The 24,594-nt window shown below is 49.0% G+C and overlaps 1 protein-coding gene across 11 annotated transcripts in view; it reads left to right on the top strand.

Annotated features, from left to right (window-relative positions):
- LOC121566958 (roundabout homolog 2-like) overlaps nt 1-24,254 on the top strand; it is a 300,354-nt gene extending 276,100 nt beyond the window's left edge. For 6 of the 11 annotated variants that reach the window (XM_045214661.1, XM_045214649.1, XM_041876910.2 and 3 more), the window contains 6 exons: nt 5,692-5,924; nt 16,238-16,423; nt 16,961-17,119; nt 17,814-18,086; nt 23,090-23,287; nt 23,432-24,254. In XM_045214661.1, coding sequence (XP_045070596.1) covers nt 5,692-5,924; nt 16,238-16,423; nt 16,961-17,119; nt 17,814-18,086; nt 23,090-23,287; nt 23,432-23,433 — 1,051 coding nt within the window. In that variant the 3' untranslated portion in view covers nt 23,434-24,254. The remainder of the gene's footprint in view (nt 1-5,691; nt 5,925-16,237; nt 16,424-16,960; nt 17,120-17,813; nt 18,087-23,089; nt 23,288-23,431) is intronic. The other 5 variants (XM_045214703.1, XM_045214692.1, XM_045214684.1 and 2 more) reach the window with 2 other exon arrangements.
- Nucleotides 24,255-24,594: the final 340 nt, after the last annotated feature.

Raw genomic sequence — 24,594 nt, 5'->3', positions numbered from 1 at the left:
GACAATGAAAGAGGAAGGGAGGGAAAGAGGGAGAGGACGAAGGAGGAAGGGAGGGAAAGAGGGAATGAGGGAGAGAATGAAGGAGGAAGGGAGGGAAAGAGGGAGAGAACAAAGGAGGAAGGGAGGGAAAGATGGAGAGAATGAAGGAGGAAGGAAGAGAAAGATGGATAGAATGAAGGAGGAAGAGAGGGAAAGAGGGAGAGAATGAAGGAGGAAGAGAGGGAAAGAGGGAGAGAATGAAGGAGGAAGAGAGGGACAAAGGGAGAGAACGAAGGAGGAAGGGAGGGAAAGAGGGAGAGAGCGAAGGAGGAAGGGAGGGAAAGAGGGAGAGAACGAAGGAGGAAGAGAGGGAAAGAGGGAAAGAGTGAGAGAATGAAGAAGGAAGGGAGAGAATGAAAGAGGAAGGGAGGGAAAGATGGATAGAATGAAGGAGGAAGAGAGGGAAAGAGGGAGAGAACGAAGGAGGAAGGGAGGGAAAGAGGGAGAGAATGAAGGAGGAAGGGAGGGAAAGAGGGAGAGAATGAAGGAGGAAGGGAGGGAAAGAGGGAGAGAATGAAGGAGGAAGAGAGGGAAAGAGGGAGAGAATGAAGGAGGAAGATAGGGAAAGAGGGAAAGAGGGAAAGAGGGAGATAACGAAGGAGGAGGGGAGGGAAAGAGGGAGAGAATGAATGAGGAAGAGAGGGAAAGAGGGAAAGATGGAGAGAACAAAGGAGGAAGGGAGGGAAAGATGGAGTGAACGAAGGAGGAAGAGAGGGAAAGAGGCAAAGAGGGAGAGAATGAAGGAGGATGATAGGGAAAGAGGGCGAGAACAAAGGAGGAAGGGAGGGAAAGAGGGAGACAATGAAAGAGGAAGGGAGGGACAGAGGGAGAGAATGAAGGAGGAAGGGAGGGAAAGAGGGAGAGAACGAAAAAGGAAGAGAGGGAAAGAGGGAAAGAGGGAGAGAATGAAGGATGTAGGGAGGGAAAGAGGGAGAGAATGAAAGAGGAAGGGAGAGAAAGATGGATAGAATGAAGGAGGAAGAGAGGGAAAGAGGGAGAGAACGAAGGAGGAAGGGAGGGAAAGAGGGAGACAATGAAAGAGGAAGGGAGGGAAAGAGGGAGAGAACGAAGGAGGAAGAGAGGGAAAGAGGGAAAGAGGTAGAGAAAGAAGGAGGAAGGGAGGGAAAGAGGGAGAGAATGAAAGAGGAAGGGAGGGAAAGAGGGAGAGAATGAAGGAGGAAGAGAGGGAAAGAGGGAGAGAATGAAGGAGGAAGATAGGGAAAGAGGGAAAGAGTGGAAGAGGGAGATAACGAAGGAGGAATGGAGGGAAAGAGGGAGAGAACGAAGGAGGAAGAGAGGGAAAGAGTGAAAGATGGAGAGAACGAAGGAGGAAGGGAGGGAAAGATGGAGAGAACAAAGGAGGAAGGGAGGGAAAGAGGGAGACAATGAAAGAGGAAGCGAGGGACAGAGGAAGAGAACGAAGGAGGAAGGGAGGGAAAGAGGGAGAGAATGAAGGAGGAGGAGAGGGACAGAAGGAGAGAACGAAGGAGGAAGGGAGGGAAAGAGGGAGAGAACGAAGGAGGAAGGGAGGGAAAGAGGGAGAGAATGAAGGAGGAAGGAAGGGAAAGATGGATAGAATGAAGGAGGAAGAGAGGGAAAGAGGGAGAGAATGAAGGAGGAAGAGAGGGAAAGAGGGAGAGAATGAAGGAGGAAGAGAGGGACAAAGGGAGAGAACGAAGGAGGAAGGGAGGGAAAGAGGGAGAGAGCGAAGGAGGAAGGGAGGGAAAGAGGGAGAGAACGAAGGAGGAAGAGAGGGAAAGAGGGAAAGAGTGAGAGAATGAAGAAGGAAGGGAGAGAATGAAAGAGGAAGGGAGGGAAAGATGGATAGAATGAAGGAGGAAGAGAGGGAAAGAGGGAGAGAACGAAGGAGGAAGGGAGGGAAAGAGGGAGAGAATGAAGGAGGAAGGGAGGGAAAGAGGGAGAGAATGAAGGAGGAAGGGAGGGAAAGAGGAAGAGAATGAAGGAGGAAGAGAGGGAAAGAGGGAGAGAATGAAGGAGGAAGATAGGGAAAGAGGGAAAGAGGGAAAGAGGGAGATAACGAAGGAGGAGGGGAGGGAAAGAGGGAGAGAACGAATGAGGAAGAGAGGGAAAGAGGGAAAGATGGAGAGAACAAAGGAGGAAGGGAGGGAAAGATGGAGTGAACAAAGGAGGAAGAGAGGGAAAGAGGCAAAGAGGGAGAGAATGAATGAGGATGATAGGGAAAGAGGGCGAGAACAAAGGAGGAAGGGAGGGAAAGAGGGAGACAATGAAAGAGGAAGGGAGGGACAGAGGGAGAGAATGAAGGAGGAAGGGAGGGAAAGAGGGAGAGAACGAAAAAGGAAGAGAGGGAAAGAGGGAAAGAGGGAGAGAATGAAGGATGTAGGGAGGGAAAGAGGGAGAGAATGAAAGAGGAAGGGAGAGAAAGATGGATAGAATGAAGGAGGAAGAGAGGGAAAGAGGGAGAGAACGAAGGAGGAAGGGAGGGAAAGAGGGAGACAATGAAAGAGGAAGGGAGGGAAAGAGGGAGAGGACGAAGGAGGAAGGGAGGGAAAGAGGGAATGAGGGAGAGAACGAAGGAGGAAGGGAGGGAAAGAGGGAGAGAACAAAGGAGGAAGGGAGGGAAAGATGGAGAGAATGAAGGAGGAAGGAAGGGAAAGATGGATAGAATGAAGGAGGAAGAGAGGGAAAGAGGGAGAGAATGAAGGAGGAAGAGAGGGAAAGAGGGGAGAGAATGAAGGAGGAAGAGAGGGACAAAGGGAGAGAAACGAAGGAGGAAGGGAGGGAAAGAGGGAGAGAGCGAAGGAGGAAGGGAGGGAAAGAGGGAGAGAAACGAAGGAGGAAGAGAGGGAAAGAGGGAAAGAGTGAGAGAATGAAGAAGGAAGGGAGAGAATGAAAGAGGAAGGGAGGGAAAGATGGATAGAATGAAGGAGGAAGAGAGGGAAAGAGGGAGAGAAACGAAGGAGGAAGGGAGGGAAAGAGGGGAGAGAATGAAGGAGGAAGGGAGGGAAAGAGGGAGAGAATGAAGGAGGAAGGGAGGGAAAGAGGGAGAGAATGAAGGAGGAAGAGAGGGAAAGAGGGAGAGAATGAAGGAGGAAGATAGGGAAAGAGGGAAAGAGGGAAAGAGGGAGATAACGAAGGAGGAGGGGAGGGAAAGAGGGAGAGAATGAATGAGGAAGAGAGGGAAAGAGGGAAAGATGGAGAGAACAAAGGAGGAAGGGAGGGAAAGATGGAGTGAACGGAAGGAGGAAGAGAGAGGAAAGAGGCAAAGAGGGAGAGAATGAAGGAGGATGATAGGGAAAGAGGGCGAGAACAAAGGAGGAAGGGAGGGAAAGAGGGAGACAATGAAAGAGGAAGGGAGGGACAGAGGGAGAGAATGAAGGAGGAAGGGAGGGAAAGAGGGAGAGAAACGAAAAAAGGAAGAGAGGGAAAGAGGGAAAGAGGGAGAGAATGAAGGATGTAGGGAGGGAAAGAGGGAGAGAATGAAAGAGGAAGGGAGAGAAAGATGGATAGAATGAAGGAGGAAGAGAGGGAAAGAGGGAGAGAACGAAGGAGGAAGGGAGGGAAAGAGGGAGACAATGAAAGAGGAAGGGAGGGAAAGAGGGAGAGAACGAAGGAGGAAGAGAGGGAAAGAGGGAAAGAGGTAGAGAAAGAAGGAGGAAGGGAGGGAAAGAGGGAGAGAATGAAAGAGGAAGGGAGGGAAAGAGGGAGAGAATGAAGGAGGAAGAGAGGGAAAGAGGGAGAGAATGAAGGAGGAAGATAGGGAAAGAGGGAAAGAGTGGAAGAGGGAGATAACGAAGGAGGAATGGAGGGAAAGAGGGAGAGAACGAAGGAGGAAGAGAGGGAAAGAGTGAAAGATGGAGAGAACGAAGGAGGAAGGGAGGGAAAGATGGAGAGAACAAAGGAGGAAGGGAGGGAAAGAGGGAGACAATGAAAGAGGAAGGGAGGGACAGAGGAAGAGAACGAAGGAGGAAGGGAGGGAAAGAGGGAGAGAATGAAGGAGGAGGAGAGGGACAGAAGGAGAGAACGAAGGAGGAAGGGAGGGAAAGAGGGAGAGAACGAAGGAGGAAGGGAGGGAAAGAGGGAGAGAATGAAGGAGGAAGGGAGGGAAAGAGGTAGAGAATGAAGGAGGAAGAGAGGGAATGAGGGAAAGAGGGAGAGAACGAAGGAGGAATGGAGGGAAAGATGGAGAGAATGAAAGAGGAAGGGAGGGATAGATGGATAGAATGAAGGAAGAAGGGAGGGAAATAGGGAGAGAATGAAGGAAGAAGGGAGGGAAAGAGGGAGAGAACGAAGGAGGAAGTGAGGGAAAGAGGGAGAGAACGAAGGAGGAAGGGAGAGAAAGAGGGAGAGAACGAAGGAGGAAGAGAGGGAAGGAGGGAAATAGGGAGAGAACGGAGGAGGAAGGGAGGGAAAGAGGGAGAGAATGAAAGAGGAAGGGAGGGAAAGAGGGAGAGAATGGAGGAGGAGAGGGAAAGAGGGAGAGAACGAAGGAGGAAGGGAAGGAAAGAGGGAGAGAATGAAGGAGGAAGAGAGGGAAAGAGGGAAAGAGGGAGAGAACGAAGGAGGAAGGGAGGGAAAGAGGGAGAGAATGAAAGAGGAAGGGAGGGAAAGAGGGAGAGAACGAAGGAGGAAGAGAGGGAAAGAGGGAGAGAATGAAGGAGGAAGATAGGGAAAGAGGGAAAGAGGGAGAGAACGAAGGAGGAAGGGAGGGAAAGAGGGAGAGAATGAAGGAGGAAGTGAGGGAAAGAGGGAAAAATGGAGAGAACGAAGGAGGAAGGGAGGGAAAGATGGAGTGAACGAAGGAGGAAGAGAGGGAATGATGGAAAGATGGAGAGAACGAAGGAGAAAGGGAAAGAGGGAGAGAACAAAGGAGGAAGGGAGGGAAAGAGGGAGACAAGGAAGGACGAAGGGAGGGAAATATGGAGAGAATGAAGGAGGAAGGGAGGGAAAGAGGGAGAGAATGAAGGAGGAAGGGAGGGAAAGAGGGAGAGAACGAAGGAGGAAGGTAGGGAAAGATGGAGAGAACGAAGGAGGAAGGTAGGGAAAGAGGGAGAGACTGGCATCTATTCATTACAGTAGAGGGAATAGGGAAGACTTGTCAGGAAAGAGCCTTCGTGTTAGCCGGTAATGACTATGTTGGGTTTGAGAGCATCTTTGACTACAGGAAAGAGCCAGTAATCAGAATCAGAATCCCTCCCACCGCAGACCATCTCAAAGACACTATGTCGCTCCTTAAACAAACAGGTCTGTCAGCGACATGAGGCTTGGCGTAGAGCGGAGTGGAGTGGGCTGCGTGAGGGGTGACAGCCTCGTGTCGACAGGCCTAGAGTGCGTGCCCATTGTACCCTCTTCAACTGCAATTACAGGGTCATTGTGTTGGCACGCAAGGAGGAGAGACATAGAATTAGTGGAATTGTTCCAATTTATTCAAAGCGGCAGAATCTGAAAGAATGTCTAAATGTAGTTTGACAGTTCCTTTCGTCTACCTCGGATTCCTTCTTTATGTCATCCTGTCTTTCATTCACCAGCTTTGTCTTTCGTGATGTCTTTTGACATTCGTTCTCTTCTCTGCTCTTGCTGTCCCCCCAGCACCACCCCACCCTCTCCTGTCTCTGTGCTTTGGTGCGTACCTGTAGCATGATGATAACCCATATTACTCTGACTCTCTGACAGGCACATGCAGGGTGCCTCCCTCCCCCCCCTCCCTCCCCAGGCCCCCGCCCCTCCAGTGGGGTACGTGTCCAGCACCCTGGTGTCTGACCTGGAGACTGACATCCCTGACGAGGATGAGGAGGAGGAGGAGGAGGAAGAGGAGGAGGATGACGGCTATGAGATGTCCAGGCCTCTCTATGGTATTGAGCACACGCCAGGGTCGAGCATGGACAACCTAGACAGCTCTGTAACAGGTGAGATACTGCACTGATACAATGACGTGGACAGAACAATGGAAATCTGGGTTATGACAGGCATCACTGTTTCCATTCAGAGAAAGGTATTGGAGCTTCTTTCCCCCTTTGTTAGGATTCAAATCTGTCTGATTTTATGCAGTTTCCTGCCACTCTCGGAGGAATGGTTTGGGTATTATAAAGAAATAATCAGAAATTGCTCCCCAAAACAAAAATATTTTAAATACAAAAGCATGTTCAGTTGTCATTCCACAGTAATTTAAAAAGATCACAGACCCCTTATCAGGTAACATATCACATTTAAAGGGCAATTCTGCGACTTTTCAACCTTGTATTCATCATCTCCAGCACCAAACCAGTGTCTACATATGCCCCTACCCAGTCATGTGAAATCCCTTGATTAGGGCCTAATTTATTTATTTCAATTGACTGATGTCTTTATATGAACTGTAACTCAGTAAAATTGTTGAAATTGTTACATGTTGCATTTATATTTTTGTTCAGTATAATAAATAAGTATTACAATTCTGTTTGCCTATAGTTACCGACTGCATTTTGACTTGATTTATAATGAATTATGAATTGTTGTATTTTATTCAACTCATGGCATTAGACTATTATTCCACAATGTGCTGTATATGTACTGTTGTTTATGACATCGCTGTATGTGTCTATATTGTGGTAATTTGCCCTTCACCTGATGAATGTATTGAATGTACCTGAAACCCAGTTTGTTCAAGTGGTTTTGGCAGACTGTGGAATTATAATTATCATACCCAAAAAGAGATAAGAAAGCCCATGAATTTTAAAAAGGACAGTGAGAGAGAAATTAAGAGGGAGAGCAAGGGGAGAGAGAGAGAGAGAGAGAGAGAGAGAGAGAGAGAGAGAGAGAGAGAGAGAGAGAGAGAGAGAGAGAGAGAGAGAGAGAGAGAGAGAGAGAGAGTGTGATTGATTGATTGATTTAGCTCACACACAGCGTCAGCGAGCGCCATATCCATAAGAGATTTAGAATACATTTCACGTACAGAATATTCCATTCCAGACTGGAGGCACCATTTCCATTTTACAACTCACTGAAAGCTTTTACAGCCGTCTGTCGGAGAGAGAGACATGTGAAGGGCATGACATTGGAGAAGGAGAGAGAGCACTGCTGTGTCCTACTGCGTCTCTCATACTAACTGAACAGGACATACTAGTCCTCTATACCGGACATGGCTGATACAAATCAAATCAAATCAAATGTTATTTGCCACATGCGCCGAATACAACAGGTGTAGACCTTACAGTGAAATGCTTACTTACAAGCACTTAACCAACAATGCAGTTTTAACAAAAATAAGTTTTACGTAACAAATAGATAAGTACATAAAAAAAATAAAAAAATTAAAGAGCAGCAGTAAAATAAAATATCAGTAGGGTGGCTATATACAGGGGGTACCGGTACAGAGTCAATGTGCGGGGGAACAGGTGAGTCGAGGCAATTGAGGTAATATGTACATGTGGGTAGAGTTAAAGTTACTATGCATAGATAATAAACAGAGAGTAACAGCAGCGTAAAAGAGGGGGTGGGGTGGGGGTACAATGCAAATAGTCCGGGTAGCCAAGATTAGCTGTTCAGGAATCTCTGCTACCGCACGGCGCTCTGGCTCCGCTTGCCGTGCGGTAGCAGAGAGAATAGTCTATGACTAGGGTGGCTGGAGTCAATTTTTAGGGCCTTCCTCTGACACCTCCTGGTATAGAGGTCCTGGATGGTAGGAAACTTGGCCCCAGTGATGTACTGGGCTGTACGCACTACCCACTGTAGTGCCTTGCGGTCGGAGGCCGAACAGTTGCCATACCAGGCGATGATGCAATAAGGATGCTCTCGATGGTGCATCTGTAGAACGTTTTGAGGATCTGAGGACCATGCCAAATCTTTTCAGTCTCCTGAGGGGAATAGGCTTTGTTGTGCCCTCTTCACGACTGTCCTGGTGTGTTGGGACATTGATAGCTTGTTGGTGATGTGGACACCAAGGAACTTGAAGCTCTCAACCTGTTCCACTACAGCTCGTCGATGAGAATGGGGGCGTGCTCAGTCCTCTTTTTTTTTTCCTGTAGTCCACAATCATCTCCTTTGTCTTGATCACGTTGAGGGAGAGGTTGTTATCCTGGCACCACACGGCCAGGCCTCTGACCTCCTCCCTATAGGCTGTCTCATCGTTGTCGGTGATCAGGCCTACCACAGAATCCAGTTGCAGAACCCTGTTTAGTCCCAGGGTCCTTAGCTTAGTAATGAGCTTTGAGGGCACTATGGTGTTGAACGCTGAGCTGTAGTCAATGTATAGCATTCTCACGTAGGTGTTCCTCTTGTCCAGGTGGGAAAGGGCAGTGAGGAGTGCAATATAAATTGCATCATCTGTGGATCTGTTGGGGCGGTATGCAAATTGGAGTGGGTCCAGGGTTTCTGGGATAATGGTGTTGATATGAGCCATGACCAGCCTTTCAAAGCACTTCATGGCTACAGACGTGAGTGCTATGGGTCGGTGGTCATTTAGGCAGATTATTTTAGTAATTTTGGGCACAGGGACTATGGTGGTCTACTTGAATCATGTTGGTATTACACACTCAGTCAGAGACATGTTGAAAATGTCAGTGAAGACACTTGCCACTTGGTCAGCGTATGCTCGGAGTACACGTCATGTTAATCCGTCTGGCCCTGCGATCTTGTGAATGTTGACCTGCTTAAAAGTCTTATTCACATCGGCTACAGAGCGTGATCACATAGTCATCCGGAACAGCTGATGCTCTCATAAATGCTTCAGTGTTGCTTGCCTCGAAGCGAGCATAGAAGTGATTTAGCTCGTCTTGTAGCCTCGTGTCACTGTGCTTCCCCTTTGTAGTCTGTAATAGTTTGCAATCCATGCCACATCCGACGAGCGTCGGACCTGGTGTAGTACGATTTAATCTTAGTCCGGTATTGACTCTTTGCCTGTTTGATGGTTCGTCGGAGGGCATAGCGGATTTGTTATTAGCGTCCGGGTTAGAGTCCCGCTCCTTGAAAGCGGCAGCTCTACCCTTTAGCTCAGTGCGGAAGTTGCCTGGCTTCTGGTTGGGGTATGTACGTACGGTCACTGTGGGGACGACGTCATCGATGCACTTAGTGATGAAGCCAGTGACTGATGTGGTGTACTCCTCAATGCAATCGGAAGAATCCTGGAACATATTCCAGTCTGTGCTAGCAAAACAGTCCTGTAGCTTAGCATCCGCGTCATAAAATAAAAAACCACTTCCTTATTAACCGAGTCACTGGTGCTTCCTGCAATAGTTTTTGCTTATAAGCAGGAATCAGGATGATGCTACAGACAGGATGGAAAAAGTTATACAGCTGCACCATTGAAAGCATCCTGACTGGTTGCATCACTGCCTTGTATGGCAGCTGCTCGGCCTCCTACCGCAAGGCACTACAGAGGGTAGTGCGTACGGCCCAGTACATCACTGGGGCCAAGTTTCCTGCCTTCCAGGACCTCTATACCAGGCGGTGTCAGAGGAAGGCCCTAAAAATTATCAAAGACTCCAGCCACCCTAGTCATACACTGTTCTCTCTGCTACCACACAGCAAGCGGTACCGGTGCGCCAAGTCTAGGTCCAAAAGGCTTCTTAACAGCTTCTACCCCCAAGCCATAAGACTCCTGAACAGCTAATCATGGCTACCCGGACTATTTGCGTTGTCCCCCCAACCCACCCCACCCCCTCTTTTACACCGCTGTTACTCTGTTCATTATCTATGCATAGTCACTTTAACTCTACCCACATGTACATATTACCTCAATTATCTCGACTAACCAGTGCCCCCGCACATTGACTCTGTACCGGTACCCCCTGTATATAGCCTCCCTACTGTAATTGTTTGTTATTTTTTTTAATTCTATTTTTGAATTAACTTACTTTCTTAAAACTGCATTGTTGGTTAAGGGCTTGTAAGTAAGCATTTCACTGTAAGGTCTACACCTGTTGTATTCAGCACATGTGGCAAATAAGATTTGATTTGATTTGATTTTGAGCATCAGCTCTGTGTTTTATGAGTGGGGAGGGATAGAACGAAGAGGTGAAGGGAAAAGGGGAAACAGTATATGTATAGAAGGAGGAAGAGAGAGAGACAAAGAGAGAGGGAGGAAGATACATATCTAGAGAGAGAAAGAGATAGGGGGAGGAAGAGATATACTGTATCTATAGAAAGAGGGACAGGGAGAGAGGGAGGGAGGGTTGACACGGCTGCTTGGCTGGCCTGTCGACTGTAGCTCTAGAGTGTCGTTTTTCTTTGGGATGATGGAACAGGGGTTGTGGCGGCTTTGACACATGCTGCTGTTGATATAGTTAGAGGAATATAAAGCTGCGACTGGGCCCTAATCTGCTACATCTCTCCTGCACTGTATTACTCTGAAGACAGCACTATTTCTTCTTATCTCTCCACAAGTCTCCCCCGCTCCCCACCATTTGACAGCAGAGACACGGTCCCAGCTCCAGAGTTAGCGGGAGGGGCAGAGAGAGGAAGGAGGAGGAAGGTGGAAAACGCTGAGATTTATCGCGGCCATCATTTTGAGGCTGTGGAAAGAGGAGGGCAGGAACAGCTTCCTGTAGAGCCCAAAATGATAGATTTGTCATTGTTTTAATAATATGGAAATAGGTCTGTTTCCTTAATGTTACACCAAAGGCCACTAAATCAAACATTCTCACCGCTGGCCATGAAATTATTTTTCACTAGAGAGATTGTCTGTGTGTGCTTGTCTTTGTATTATTTCATGCACAGTGTAAAACAGCATATTTTTCTAAAGATAAAGGTGAATCCACCTGCGGCAGTATTGAATGCCCATGGCTAGGCTGAGATGAAAACACTGAGGTACTGTATCTCAGGGTTACTGATGCTGCAGTATAACATCCACAGTGATCTCAGAGTTGTGTCTCTCTGGGTCATTATTCTCCCATCAACCCCCTGGCAGGGAGGACTGAGGGGAGTGGGGTCATGTCTCCTGTCGGCAGGTGGAACGATATCCCGGCTTAACGGCATGCAGATGAGCTGCTCCGTCAGGATAAATCAGTATTAGTGGCAGGAGGGACATGGGCTGCCTGGCTTTTACTGCCCCTGGCTAGTGGCTACTGTAGCTCCCTTTTACTGCCTCTGGCTAGTGGCTACTGTAGCTCCCTTTTACTGCCTCTGGCTAGTGACTACTGTAGCTCCCGTGTACTGCCTCTGGCTAGTGCCTACTGTAGCTCCTGTTTACTGCCTCTGGCTAGTGGCTAGCTCCCTTTTACTGCCTCTGGCTAGTGACTACTGTAGCTCCCGTGTACTGCCTCTGGCTAGTGCCTACTGTAGCTCCTGTTTACTGCATCTGGCTAGTGGCTAGCTCCCTTTTACTGCCTCTGGCTAGTGACTACTGTAGCTCCCGTGTACTGCCTCTGGCTAGTGCCTACTGTAGCTCCTGTTTACTGCATCTGGCTAGTGGCTAGCTCCCTTTTACTGCCTCTGGCTAGTGACTACTGTAGCTCCCATTTACTGTCTCTGGCTAGTGGCTACTGTAGCTCCCGTTTACTGTCTCTGGCTAGTGACTACTGTAGCTCCCGTTTACTGTCTCTGGCTAGTGGCTACTGTAGCTCCCGTTTACTGTCTCTGGCTAGTGACTACTGTAGCTCCCGTTTACTGTCTCTGGCTAGTGGCTACTGTAGCTCCCGTTTACTGCCTCTGGCTAGTGGCTACTGTAGCTCCCGTTTACTGCCTCTGGCTAGTGACTACTGTAGCGCCCGTTTACTGCCTCTGGCTAGTGACTACTGTAGCTCCCGTTTACTGCCTCTGGCTAGTGGCTACTGTAGCTCCCGTTTACTGCCTCTGGCTAGTGGCTTCTGTAGCTCCCTTTTACTGCCTCTGGCTAGTGACTACTGTAGCTCCTGTTTACTGCCTCTGGCTAGTGGCTTCTGTAGCTCCCTTTTACTGCCTCTGGCTAGTGACTACTGTAGCTCCCGTTTACTGCCTCTGGCTAGTGCCTACTGTAGCTCCCGTTTACTGCCTCTGGCTAGTGGCTAGCTCCCATTTACTGCCTCTGGCTAGTGGCTACTGTAGCTCCCGTTTACTGCCTCTGGCTAGTGCCTACTGTAGCTCCCGTTTACTGCCTCTGGCTAGTGCCTACTGTAGCTCCCGTTTACTGCCTCTGGCTAGTGGCTAGCTCCCATTTACTGCCTCTGGCTAGTGGCTACTGTAGCTCCTGTTTACTGCCTCTGGCTAGTGGCTTCTGTAGCTCCCTTTTACTGCCTCTGGCTAGTGACTACTGTAGCTCCCGTTTACTGCCTCTGGCTAGTGCCTACTGTAGCTCCCGTTTACTGCCTCTGGCTAGTGGCTAGCTCCCATTTACTGCCTCTGGCTAGTGGCTACTGTAGCTCCCGTTTACTGCCTCTGGCTAGTGCCTACTGTAGCTCCCGTTTACTGCCTCTGGCTAGTGGCTAGCTCCCATTTACTGCCTCTGGCTAGTGCCTACTGTAGCTCCCATTTACTGCCTCTGGCTAGTGGCTACTGTAGCTTCCTTTTACTGCCTCTGGCTAGTGGCTACTGTAGCTTCCTTTTACTGCCTCTGGCTAGTGCCTACTGTAGCTTCCTTTTACTGCCTCTGGCTAGTGGCTAGTTCCCGTTTACTGCCTCTGGCTAGTGGCTACTGTAGCTCTCTTTTACTGTCCCTGGCTAGTGGCTAGCTCCCGTTTACTCTCCCTGGCTAGTGGCTCTACTCATGCAAAGTAGATTAGGCACCAATGGTTGCAGAATTCAAGACCACAAAGAGAAAGCTAGATTCTACTTTTAGTACATTATGCCAACAAGACCAAGGTTTGATTGACGTAACAGGGATAGCAGTGTCCCAAAGACACACTGGAGTAGTAGAGAGTAGCAGTTAGTGTGGCTGAAAAACATTGTGTGATGTGATGTGCTGAGGCAGTGGTTCTGAGCTGGAGGAGAGGAGTTGGAAAGAATCCTCAGTGCCTTGGCTTGGAAGCCTCACTCTGCTTATACTTCAATATATGCGCTAGCCTTTGTGGGAGGATTGGACCCAGAGGAATTGCACTCTCACTTTTTTATTTTTTATTCTTAGAATCAAAACTCAGAGAAAAGTAGTTTCAGAGAAAACAGCCTGGTAAGATGAAAGCCAGAAAGTAGTTAGTGTCTTGGGTATTTTCAGTCAGTCCAGTAAAATTGGAATGTGCAAGGTTTGAAGGTTTTCACAGTGTTCCATTAATCTGTGAATAATTTGCTGCCGTCGTTTCTCAGAGAGCTGTTATAAGGTGAGCTGGTGGTTGAAGGTGAGCTGGTGGTTGAAGGTGAGCTAGTGGTTGAAGGTGAGCTAGTGGTTGAAGTTGAGCTGGTGGTTGAAGGTGAGCTGGTGGTTGAAGGCTTTAGTTCCCTGAGGCCTTGTTTAAGTTGGGTTCTGCACAAACTTTGGCTTTAGTTGATTCTCTCCATTCTCTCTGTGTCTGACTGTGCGCCAGACCTCTGGTATGCCTGGTCCTCCATGTGCCTGCCTTGGCCAGACTTGTGACTTTTACCCTCTGTTCCCCACTGTGCGCCAGACCTCTGGTATGCCTGGTCCTCCATGGACCTGCCTTGGCCAGACTTGTGACTGTTACCCTCTGTTCCCCACTGACCCCCTCTCCTCACTCAATTTTCAATCAATCAATTTTATTTTATATAGCCCTTCTTACATCAGCTAATATCTCGAAGTGCTGTACAGAAACCCAGCCTAAAACCCCAAACAGCTAGTAATGCAGGTGTAGAAGCACGGTGGCTAGGAAAAACTCCCTAGAAAGGCCAAAACCTAGGAAGAAACCTAGAGAGGAACCAGGCTATGAGGGGTGGCCAGTCCTCTTCTGGCTGTGCCGGGTGGAGATTATAACAGAACCATGCCAAGATGTTCAAAAATGTTCATAAGTGACAAGCATGGTCAAATAATGATCAGGAATAAATCTCAGTTGGCTTTTCATAGCCGATCATTAAGAGTTGAAAACAGCAGGTCTGGGACAGGTAGGGGTTCCATAACCGCAGGCAGAACAGTTGAAACTGGAATAGCAGCAAGGCCAGGCGGACTGGGGACAGCAAGGAGTCACCACGGCCGGTAGTCCCGACGTATGGTCCTAGGGCTCAGGTCTCTCAGTTGGCTTTTCATAGCCGATCTCATCCCCTCTGTTCCCCACTGACCCCCGCTCCTAACCCATCTCATCCCCTCTGTTCCCCACTGACCCCCTCTCCTCACCCCTCTCATCCCCTCTGTTCCCCACTGACCCCCTCTCCTCACCCCTCTCATCCCCTCTGTTCCCCACTGACCCCCTCTCCTCACCCCTCTCATCCCTGCTGCACCCTCTTTGTCCTCATCCCACTCTCTCCATGACCTTTACTCCTCCATCTGAACGCTGTGCCAAATTCACCCATTCTCTTCATCACACCATCAACACTCTGCTTTTCACTTTTGTTTCATGTGCTTGTCTGCGGACCACAGGATTATGTGCGCGTGCGTGTGTGTTTGGGTAAGTGCCACTTCATTGTGTCTGCCAAGCAAGCCTCTCAGAAAGCTGTCGTATAAGCGGACTGTAATCTCGCCTGCCAGAGTGGCATATTTTTGTTGGCACAATGAAACTTTTTATTTCAAGTGCTGGAAAGGCTTTATTTTGGAGGATCTGAAAGGATCAAGACATACTAACTGTAACACAGATAGGAAAAACACACACAATATAGGATATATTTTACGGGAACAGCTACCATCCACGAGGGTTTCCATACATTTCCAGTATTTCTTGGAAAGCTATACATTTTATTTTGCATGTGACATTTTCCCCTTTTGTCTTTATAGCCTCCTGACAGTAATATAACGGGCTACATATTTCTGCTACCTTGGTGTACTGATATAATTTAGCTTCATTGATTTGGTATTCCTACAATATCACAAGTCAATGCTGCAGGACTTTCCAAATAGCGTGGAGTGCATTAACAAGGCATGATAAGAGAGACAGGTGTTTATACCGCTATACCATTAGGTGTTTGACTCAACACAATGTTTAGTTAGCAGCTTAATCTGTGTCACCTCAGGCAATACTGTGGACAGGTGTGTCACCTCAGGCAATACTGGGGACAGGTGTATCACCTCAGGCAATACTGGGGACAGGTGTGTCACCTTAAGCAATACTGGGGACAGGTGTGTCACCTTAAGCAATACTGTGGACAGGTGTGTCACCTCAGGCAATACTGGGGACAGGTGTATCACCTCAGGCAATACTGGGGACAGGTATGTCACCTTAAGCAATACTGGGGACAGGTGTGTCACCTTAAGCAATACTGTGGACAGGTGTGTCACCTCAGGCAATACTGGGGACAGGTGTATCACCTCAGGCAATACTGGGGACAGGTGTGTCACCTTAAGCAATACTGGGGACAGGTGTGTCACCTTAGGCAATACTGGGGCTCAGCTCTGGACAGGTGTGTCACCTCAGGCAATACTGGGGACAGGTGTATCACCTCAGGCTATAATGGGGACAGGTGTGTCACCTTAAGCAATACTGGGGACAGGTGTGTCACCTTAAGCAATACTGTGGACAGGTGTGTCACCTCAGGCAATACTGGGGACAGGTGTATCACCTCAGGCAATACTGGGGACAGGTGTGTCACCTTAAGCAATACTGGGGACAGGTGTGTCACCTTAAGCAATACTGTGGACAGGTGTGTCACCTCAGGCAATACTGGGGACAGGTGTATCACCTCAGGCAATACTGGGGACAGGTGTGTCACCTTAAGCAATACTGGGGACAGGTGTGTCACCTTAGGCAATACTGGGGCTCAGCTCTGGACAGGTGTGTCACCTCAGGCAATACTGGGGACAGGTGTATAACCTTAGGCAATACTTGGGACAGGTGTGTCACCTCAGGCTATACTGGGGACAGGTGTGGACAGGTGTGTTGCTTTTCTCTATCAAAAGCAGGCCAAACTCAAGAGGACTCAGTGAGCATGTGTGTGAGCGTGTGTGTGAGCGTGTCTGTGAGGGAAACCTATCTGAGATGAATCCCTAACAACTTGATATTAACCCTCATTAAAAGACTACACAACACATGCATCCATTGAAACCTATAGCCACAGTGCAGATGTTCAATATGGTAGATCATTCAAGGCCTTTTGTGTCCGGGAATTTCTTCGGTTGGGGTCTGGAGGCTATAAAAGTGGTGCGGTTGCATATCAAAGATTGTTACCTGATTTGTGAACACACAAACACACACACCCTGCGCAGTGCTCTGACGCTCTAGCTGGTGGTGTCCCTCAGGGTCCATGGTTAACGGCTGGGGGTCAGCCTCAGAGGATGATGACCGTCACTACTCCAGCCACAGGTCCAGCGTGGGCAGCTCCTCTGACGGGTCCCTCTACACCCACTGTAGCTTCGCCCAGGCCCTGGTGGCAGCCGCTGACAAGGCAGGCTACCACCTGGAGGGCACCAGCCTGGCTAAGAGAGGTTGGTATATGAGGAGTGGAGCCCCTCTAGCCTGTTCTCTCTGGAACCTCTGTATGACTCAGAAGGAGATGAAGTGATTGCTCTACTTCCTGCCATCTGCTGGCTGGTGTTTTCTCCTCTCTACTGCTGCTTGAGGAGGATGCTGTTTGGTGAAGAATCTGCATGGCTCTACAATATGTGGCTGAACAAAGAATACAAAACCTTGATTCAACTCTAATTTTCCTCCAGCTTTGCACTCTGACTCCTACCAACTTGGGATAGAGGAAAATTATGTGGGGGAACTCACTGGTGATTTCTTTGCAGGCTTTTAACACTGCCTGTACTTTCTTATTGTCATAATAATGGTGTGATTTTGAGGATTTCTGAGTGTTTGACTGATTAACTAACTGAACCTTCCATGGGATCCTGCGAGCTTCCTGCATGGAAATCAACATTCTCTTCCCAGGCATGCTCCTTAACCCGCCTTTCTCCATGTTCCTCTCAGTATCTCCACTAAGCTAGTGGCCTCTCTCTCCACTTCTCTCCCTCCTCCTCCAGGTAAAGGGCTGTCCCACCGGCCCCGGCCCAGCAGTCCCTTCTCTACAGATGGCAGCACGGTGGGCACACACAGCCTGGGCCACCAGAGGGCCGCCCGGCCTACCCGCAAGCCCCGGGGACAGGGCACGGCGCCCCACAGGAGAGACGCCAGTGCAGACGGTAAGACAGGGAGCTGGGATGGCATGGTACTTTAACCAGAACCTTCCCATAACCTTGTCTCAGAGGAGACTTACCTCTGACACAACTTATTCATCATCTATACCAGGGCTCTCCAACCCTGTTCCTGGAGAAATACAGTCCTATAGGTTTTCACTCCAAAACTGTTCCTGGAGAGATACCGTCCTGTAGGTCTTCACTCCAAACCTGTTCCTGGAGAGATACCGTCCTGTAGGTTTTCACTCCAACCCTGTTCCTGGATAGATACCGTCCTGTAGGTCTTCACTCCAAACCTGTTCCTGGAGAGATATCGTCCTGTAGGTTTTCACTCCAAACCTGTTCCTGGAGAGATATCGTCCTGTAGGTTTTCACTCCAAACCTGTTCCTGGAGAGATACCGTCCTGTAGGATTTCACTCCAAACCTGTTCCTGGAGAGCTACCGTCCTGTAGGTTTTCACTCCAACCCTAATCTAGCGCACCTGATTCTAATAATTAGCTGGTTGAAAAGCTGAATCAGAATAGTTACAACTGGGGTTGGAGCGAAAACCTACAGGAGGGTAGCTCTCCAATAACATGGTTGGAGAGCCATGATCTATAAAGACTTGGACTGCATTACAATTACTGATTAATACTGATTGACTGATTACTGATATCAGACTGTAACCATGTAGTTAACCACATGACCCCTCCCTCCCAGACCTACCTCCTCCCCCTGATCCCCCGCCCATCCAGGGACCAGGGCATATCCAGGGGGCCCGTAGTGTAGGCGGCATGGGCCCCCCAGCAGAGAGAAAGGCCTCGTCCCTGGAGCGCCAGCCTATGTGTGGTGCCATGCCCCTGTCTGGGCTGGAGGAGATGAAGAGCTCCATGGACAGACAGACACGCACCCCTCTGGAGCACCACCGCCAGGCCCAGGACAGACTAGGATCCATGGACCGAGGAGACGACCCACGCAGGGGACACAAAACAGGTACAGGACTGGAGGGTAGAAGCAAGTGCACTGCCAGCACACTGTCTGAAAGACTCAGACCCGATCCAAACACTCCATTCAGTGTGCAGGTGTTCATTCTAATTTGCAGATGCCAATTTCTTGTATCCTGCACTTGTAGCAGTGTGTTGGATGTGAGCGAATACTACTTTAGAACAGTAGGATATAACTCATATTCCACATCACAGTATGGAGCCAGTAGATCTGTGGTTAGGTCAGCAGTCATTGCTGTGCAGAGAGATCCAGAGCACTTAACTGTGAGACAGCAGGGTCCTGATGGCCGCGGTGCCTTGGCAGCCCAGAAACTTTACTAAACCCTGGTGTTCAATCAGCTCTCCTGCTGACAGGAGACTGGGCTCCCATGAACAGATTGCACTGTCTGCCACTTGCACTTGTCTTCCAGAATGCTCCCCCCCCCTACACACACACACACACACACACACACACACACACACAAACACTCACAGACACACACACACACACACACACACACAGCCTGTAGGCGTCGCCAATGGTGTCCGGCTCCAGCCCAGTCCAGGCAGAATGCCCTAGCAAGACAGATGCAGTCTAATCACCCCAGCTTTCCCCTCTCAGACAAACAGCGGCCACTCCACAACTCCACCCATCTGTCTGTGTGGAGTCATTAGACCTCGCCATGCTGTGTTCCTGTCCTGTCTGTGCCAGGACAGACAAACATACAGACAGAGCGTCAGACAGAGAGTCAGACAGAGAGGCAGACAGAACGACATACAGAAAGACAGACAGACCAAGAGACACAGAGAGGCGTCACACTCATCAGATTCTTCTACAGGAGACAATAAGATGTACTCCAAGTTGACTGATACACATCAGAGTTCTGAAGGCCCTCCAAGTTGACTGATTACACAGCAGAGTTCTGAAGGCCCTCCAAGTTGACTGATACAAAGCAGAGGTCTGAAGGCCCTCCAAGTTGACTGATACACAGCAGAGAGCTGAAGGCCCTCCAAGTTGACTGATACACAGCAGCGTTCAGAAGGCCCTCCAAGTTGACTGATGCACAGCAGAGTTCAGAAGGCCCTCCAAGTTGACTGATTACACAGCAGAGTTCTGAAGGCCCTCCAAGTTGACTGATACAAAGCAGAGGTCTGAAGGCCCTCCAAGTTGACTGATACAAAGCAGAGGTCTGAAGGCCCTCCAAGTTGACTGATTACACAGCAGAGTTCTGAAGGCCCTCCAAGTTGACTGATACACAGCAGCGTTCAGAAGACCCTCCAAGTTGACTGATACACAGCAGAGTTCTGAAGGCCCTCCATGTTGACTGATACACACAAAAGAGATCAAAAGGCCCTCCAAGTTGACTTATACACAGAGTTCTGAAGGCCCTCCAAGTTGACTGATACACAGCAGAGATCTGAAGGCCCTCCAAGTTGACTAATACACAGCAGAGTTCTGAAGGCCCTCCAAGTTGACTGATACACAGCAGCGTTCAGAAGGCCCTCCAAGTTGACTGATGCACAGCAGAGTTCAGAAGGCCCTCCAAGTTGACTGATACACAGCAGAGTTCTGAAGGCCCTCCAAGTTGACTGATACACAGCAGAGTTCAAAAGGCCCTCCATGTTTACTGATACACAGAGTTCTGAAGGCCCTCCATGTTGACTGACACACAGCGGAGTTCTGAAGGCCCTCCAAGTTGACTGATACACAACAGAGTTCAAAAGGCCTCCAAGTTGACTGATACACAGAGTTCTGAAGGCCCTCCATGTTGACTGATACACAGCAGAGTTCAGAAGGCCCTCCAAGTTGACTGATGCACAGCAGAGTTCTGAAGGCCCTCCAAGTTGACTGATACACAGCAGCGTTCAGAAGGCCCTCCAAGTTGACTGATACACAGCAGTGTTTAGAGGGCCCTCCAAGTTGACTGATGCACAGCAGAGTTCAGAAGGCCCTCCAAGTTGACTGACGTACAGCAGAGTTCGAAGGCCCTCCAAGTTGACTGATACACAGCAGAGTTCAAAAGGCCCTCCATGTTTACTGATACACAGAGTTCTGAAGGCCCTCCATGTTGACTGACACACAGCAGAGTTCTGAAGGACCTCCAAGTTGACTGATACACAGCAGAGTTCAAAAGGCCTCCAAGTTGAATGATACACAGAGATCTGAAGGCCATCCATGTTGACTGATAAACAGCAGAGTTCAGAAGGACCTCCAAGTTGACTGATACACAGCAGAGTTCTGAAGGCCCTCCAAGTTGACTGATACACAGCAGAGATTTGAAGGCCCTCCAAGTTGACTAATACACAGCAGAGTTCTGAAGGCCCTCCAAGTTGACTGATACACAGCAGCGTTCAGAAGGCCCTCCAAGTTGACTGATGCACAGCAGAGTTCAGAAGGCCCTCCAAGTTGACTGATACACAGCAGAGTTCTGAAGGCCCTCCAAGTTGACTGATACACAGCAGCGTTCAGAAGGCCCTCCAAGTTGACTGATTCACAGCAGAGTTCAGAAGGCCCTCCAAGTTGACTGATACAAAGCAGAGTTCAAAAGGCCATCCAAGTTGACTAATACACAGCAGAGTTCTGAAGGCCCTCCAAGTTGACTGATACACAGCAGTGTTTAGAGGGCCCTCCAAGTTGACTGATGCACAGCAGAGTTCAGAAGGCCCTCCAAGTTGACTGACGTACAGCAGAGTTCTGAAGGCCCTCCAAGTTGACTGATACACAGCAGAGTTCAAAAGGCCCTCCATGTTTACTGATACACAGAGTTCTGAAGGCCCTCCATGTTGACTGACACACAGCAGAGTTCTGAAGGCCCTCCAAGTTGACTGATACACAGCAGAGTTCAAAAGGCCTCCAAGTTGAATGATACACAGAGATCTGAAGGCCATCCATGTTGACTGAAACACAGCAGAGTTCAGAAGGCCCTCCAAGTTGACTGATACACAGCAGAGTTCTGAAGGCCCTCCAAGTTGACTGATACACAGCAGCGTTCAGAAGGCCCTCCAAGTTGACTAATTCACAGCAGTGTTCAGAAGGCCCTCCAAGTTGACTGATACAAAGCAGAGTTCAAAAGGCCCTCCAAGTTGACTAATACACAGCAGAGTTCTGAAGGACCTCCAAGTTGACTGATACAGAGCAGAGTTCTGAAGGCCCTCCAAGTTGACTGATACACAGCAGAGTTCTGAAGGCCCTCCAAGTTGACTGATACACAGCAGAGTTCTGAAGCGTCAAGACAAGCCCAGTTAGAGTCATTAGCAGAGCAGTAGGAGGATGTTTGATGAGATGTGATGCTATAGATCTAGAGACCTCAGCATCAGTGCTACAATAAACTGACCTACAGCAGGGTGTGTCACAGCAGGTCAGCGCTAGAATATACTAACCTGTAGCAGGGGGTGCCACAGCAGGTCAGAGCTACAATATACTGACCTGCAGCATGGGGTGCCACAGCAGGTCAGAGCTACAATATACTGACCTGCAGCAGGGGGTGCCACAGCAGGTCAGAGCTACAATATACTGACCTGCAGCAGGGGTTGCCACAGCAGGTCAGAGCTACAATATACTGACCTGCAGCAGGGGGTGCCACAGCAGGTCAGAGCTACAATATACTGACCTGCAGCAGGGGGAGCCACAGCAGGTCAGCACTACAATATACTGAACTGCAGCAGGGGGTGCCACAGCAGGTCAGAGCTACAATATACTAACCTGCAGCAGGGGTTGCCACAGCAGGTCAGAGCTACAATATACTGACCTGCAGCAGGGGGTGCCACAGCAGGTCAGAGCTACAATATACTAACCTGCAGCGGGGGGTGCCACAGCTGGTCAGAGCTACAATATACTGACCTGCAGCAGGGGGTGCCACAGCAGGTCAGAGCTACAATATACTGACCTACAGCAGGGGGTGCCACAGCAGGTCAGAGCTACAATATACTAACCTGCAGCAGGGGGTGCCACAGCAGGTCAGAGCTACAATATACTGACCTGCAGCAGGGGGTGCCACAGCAGGTCAGAGCTACAATATACTGACCTGCAGCAGGGGGTGCCACAGCTGGTCAGCGCTACAATATACTGACCTGCAGCGGGGGGTGCCACAGCAGGTCAGAGCTACAATATACTAACCTGCAGCAGGGGATGCCACAGCAGGTCAGAGCTACAATATACTGACCTGCAGCAGGGGGTGCCACAGCAGGTCAGCGCTACAATATACTGACCTGCAGCAGGGGGTGCCACAGCAGGTCAGAGCTACAATATACTAACCTGCAGCAGGGGGTGCCACAGCAGGTCAGAGCTACAATATACTGACCTACAGCAGGGGGTGCCACAGCAGGTCAGAGCTACAATATACTGACCTACAGCAGGGGGTGCCACAGCAGGTCAGAGCTACAATATACTGACCTGCAGCAGGGGGTGCCACAGCAGGTCAGAGCTACAATATACTGACCTGCAGCAGGGGGAGCCACAGCAGGTCAGCGCTACAATATACTGACCTGCAGCAAGGGGTTCCACAGCAAACACTGTAGTTGCCTTTCCCCTCTTCATAAGGAAGTTAGCTGGGGGACCCATGTGTGAGCCCACACTGTCCGCTGGCACCAACACACTGCAGATGTCATTGGGAGGGAGGTCTGCCAACAGGCTCTCTGTCTCACTATGGCACCTTCTGTAACCAACACCACCCCACCAATCCACCTGCAGCTGCCTCTGTCTCACTATGGCACCTTCTGTAACCAACACCACCCCACCAATCCACCTGCAGCTGCCCAAACACATACTTGGTCCCCCATGATGATACTACAAACCACCATGTTGGAAAACGCTTTTGTTGCCTCTCCCCATGTCATTTCTGTAAATGAGAATGTATTCTCTTCGCCCCCAGCCCCACAGGGGCCCTTTTGCCTCTTGCCGTCATTGTAAATAAGAATGCCTGATAAAATAAAAAAATAAAAATATGTCAACTTCCCAACTACAGTCAGGGTTAGTAGTACCAATCTTAATTGTTCCCTCTGTGTGTTTTCCAGAAGAGGGGTGCCTGGCCCCCTACAGTAAACCCTCGTTCCCCTCCCCTGGGGCCCACAGCTCCTCTGGGACAGCGTCTTCCAAGGGCTCCACAGCGCCACGCAAGGGAGAGGGGCCTCGAGGGCCACACCAACGGACTGCCACAGACCACAGCGACTTCCTGGGGACCAACGGACAGGGACAGTACTCGGGCGAGTTATGTAAGTATCACACCATTCTTGTCTACTGTCTTATCGCAAGAAGGCATTGTGATGTCATAATTAACTATATTGATTAAATGTATAGCATTTTGACAAAGATTTTACTTTGTCCAGACATTGCTGTTCTCTCTGTCTCTCTCACAGAGTGCCCTGCCTGCAGAAGGAGCTAAACTGAACTGGAGAAAGCCTCGTCGTCCTCATCAGAATGAAGCCTCGCCCGTTGGTGCGATGAACTTTGTCCTTCTTTGTGTATTATCAGAGGAGAGGAGCAGGAAGATGACGATGATGACCACCATAACATAACTGTAAATGTGATGTATAAACGGAGACATACATACTGTACATCCCACTATGTTGTTGTCCTCAGCAAAATTATTTCCCACCTTCCACCTTAATTTGTTCAGTCAGAAAAGAGCAAGTAAACAAAATAATTAAAACCTCTTTATGAGAAAACTAATTTTCAAAGTAACCGTCCTTGGGGAAAAAAGGGAATGTTGTTTCCTGTAAATAGATTATTTCCATTGTTGTTGCGTTGCTATGCAAGCCTACTTCAGTTTAGCTTCTTAATTCCATACTGTTGGTTATATCTAGTCATTTGTATTATGCGTGAATTGATAGGCTGGTATGCCATAAAATAGTTGTTTTACGATCCATTATTTGTTAATACCTATCATTGATTAATTATTATAATTATTATTATTATTAATTATTGTTTTTTTGCACTGCGATTTTTGGTGATAAGCACAAAAGCATAGCTCCTGCTGACATGAAGAACCGGACGAACATGTGAAGAGGAGTTTCTGTAGAGAGATGAGAAAATATATACTAATGTACAGAAAGATATTAAAGAGTAAGAGGTTGCTTATGGACAGCAACTAAATGGATGCCCATTCCCAAGTTAGGGCCAATCAGAAAGCAGATGGGGTTTGTTAGTGTCTTTGAGGTAGGGGGACAGAGAAGAGGCAGAGAGGGGTGGGGAGGGAGGGAGGGAGGGAGGGGGACAGAGAAGAGGCAGAGAGGGGTGGGGAGGGAGGGAGGGAGGGTTGTTCAATGTGCACAGAGGGTATGAGTAAGATGATGACTCACCTCTAACTATGAGTTGATTATTGGGTTAGCTTCGAGCCTACGTCATCTGATTCTATTGTAATCCTTATGGTCCTACATATGAGCTGCTATAGACGTGTTAGAGCTGGCAGTTGTGAGGCAGTCTAGGCATTGTCTTGTTTTCAGAAGATAACACAGCCACATTACAATGGACGTCTAGCAGGGACCTCATCTTCATACCAGCGTTTAAACACCATTTATTT

Source organism: Coregonus clupeaformis, chromosome 5, assembly GCF_020615455.1.
Source record: "Coregonus clupeaformis isolate EN_2021a chromosome 5, ASM2061545v1, whole genome shotgun sequence".
NCBI classification, from domain to species: Eukaryota; Metazoa; Chordata; class Actinopteri; order Salmoniformes; family Salmonidae; genus Coregonus; species Coregonus clupeaformis.
The sequence above is the reverse complement of the archived record's forward strand: the minus strand, read 5'-3'. Positions and strand labels throughout refer to the sequence as shown.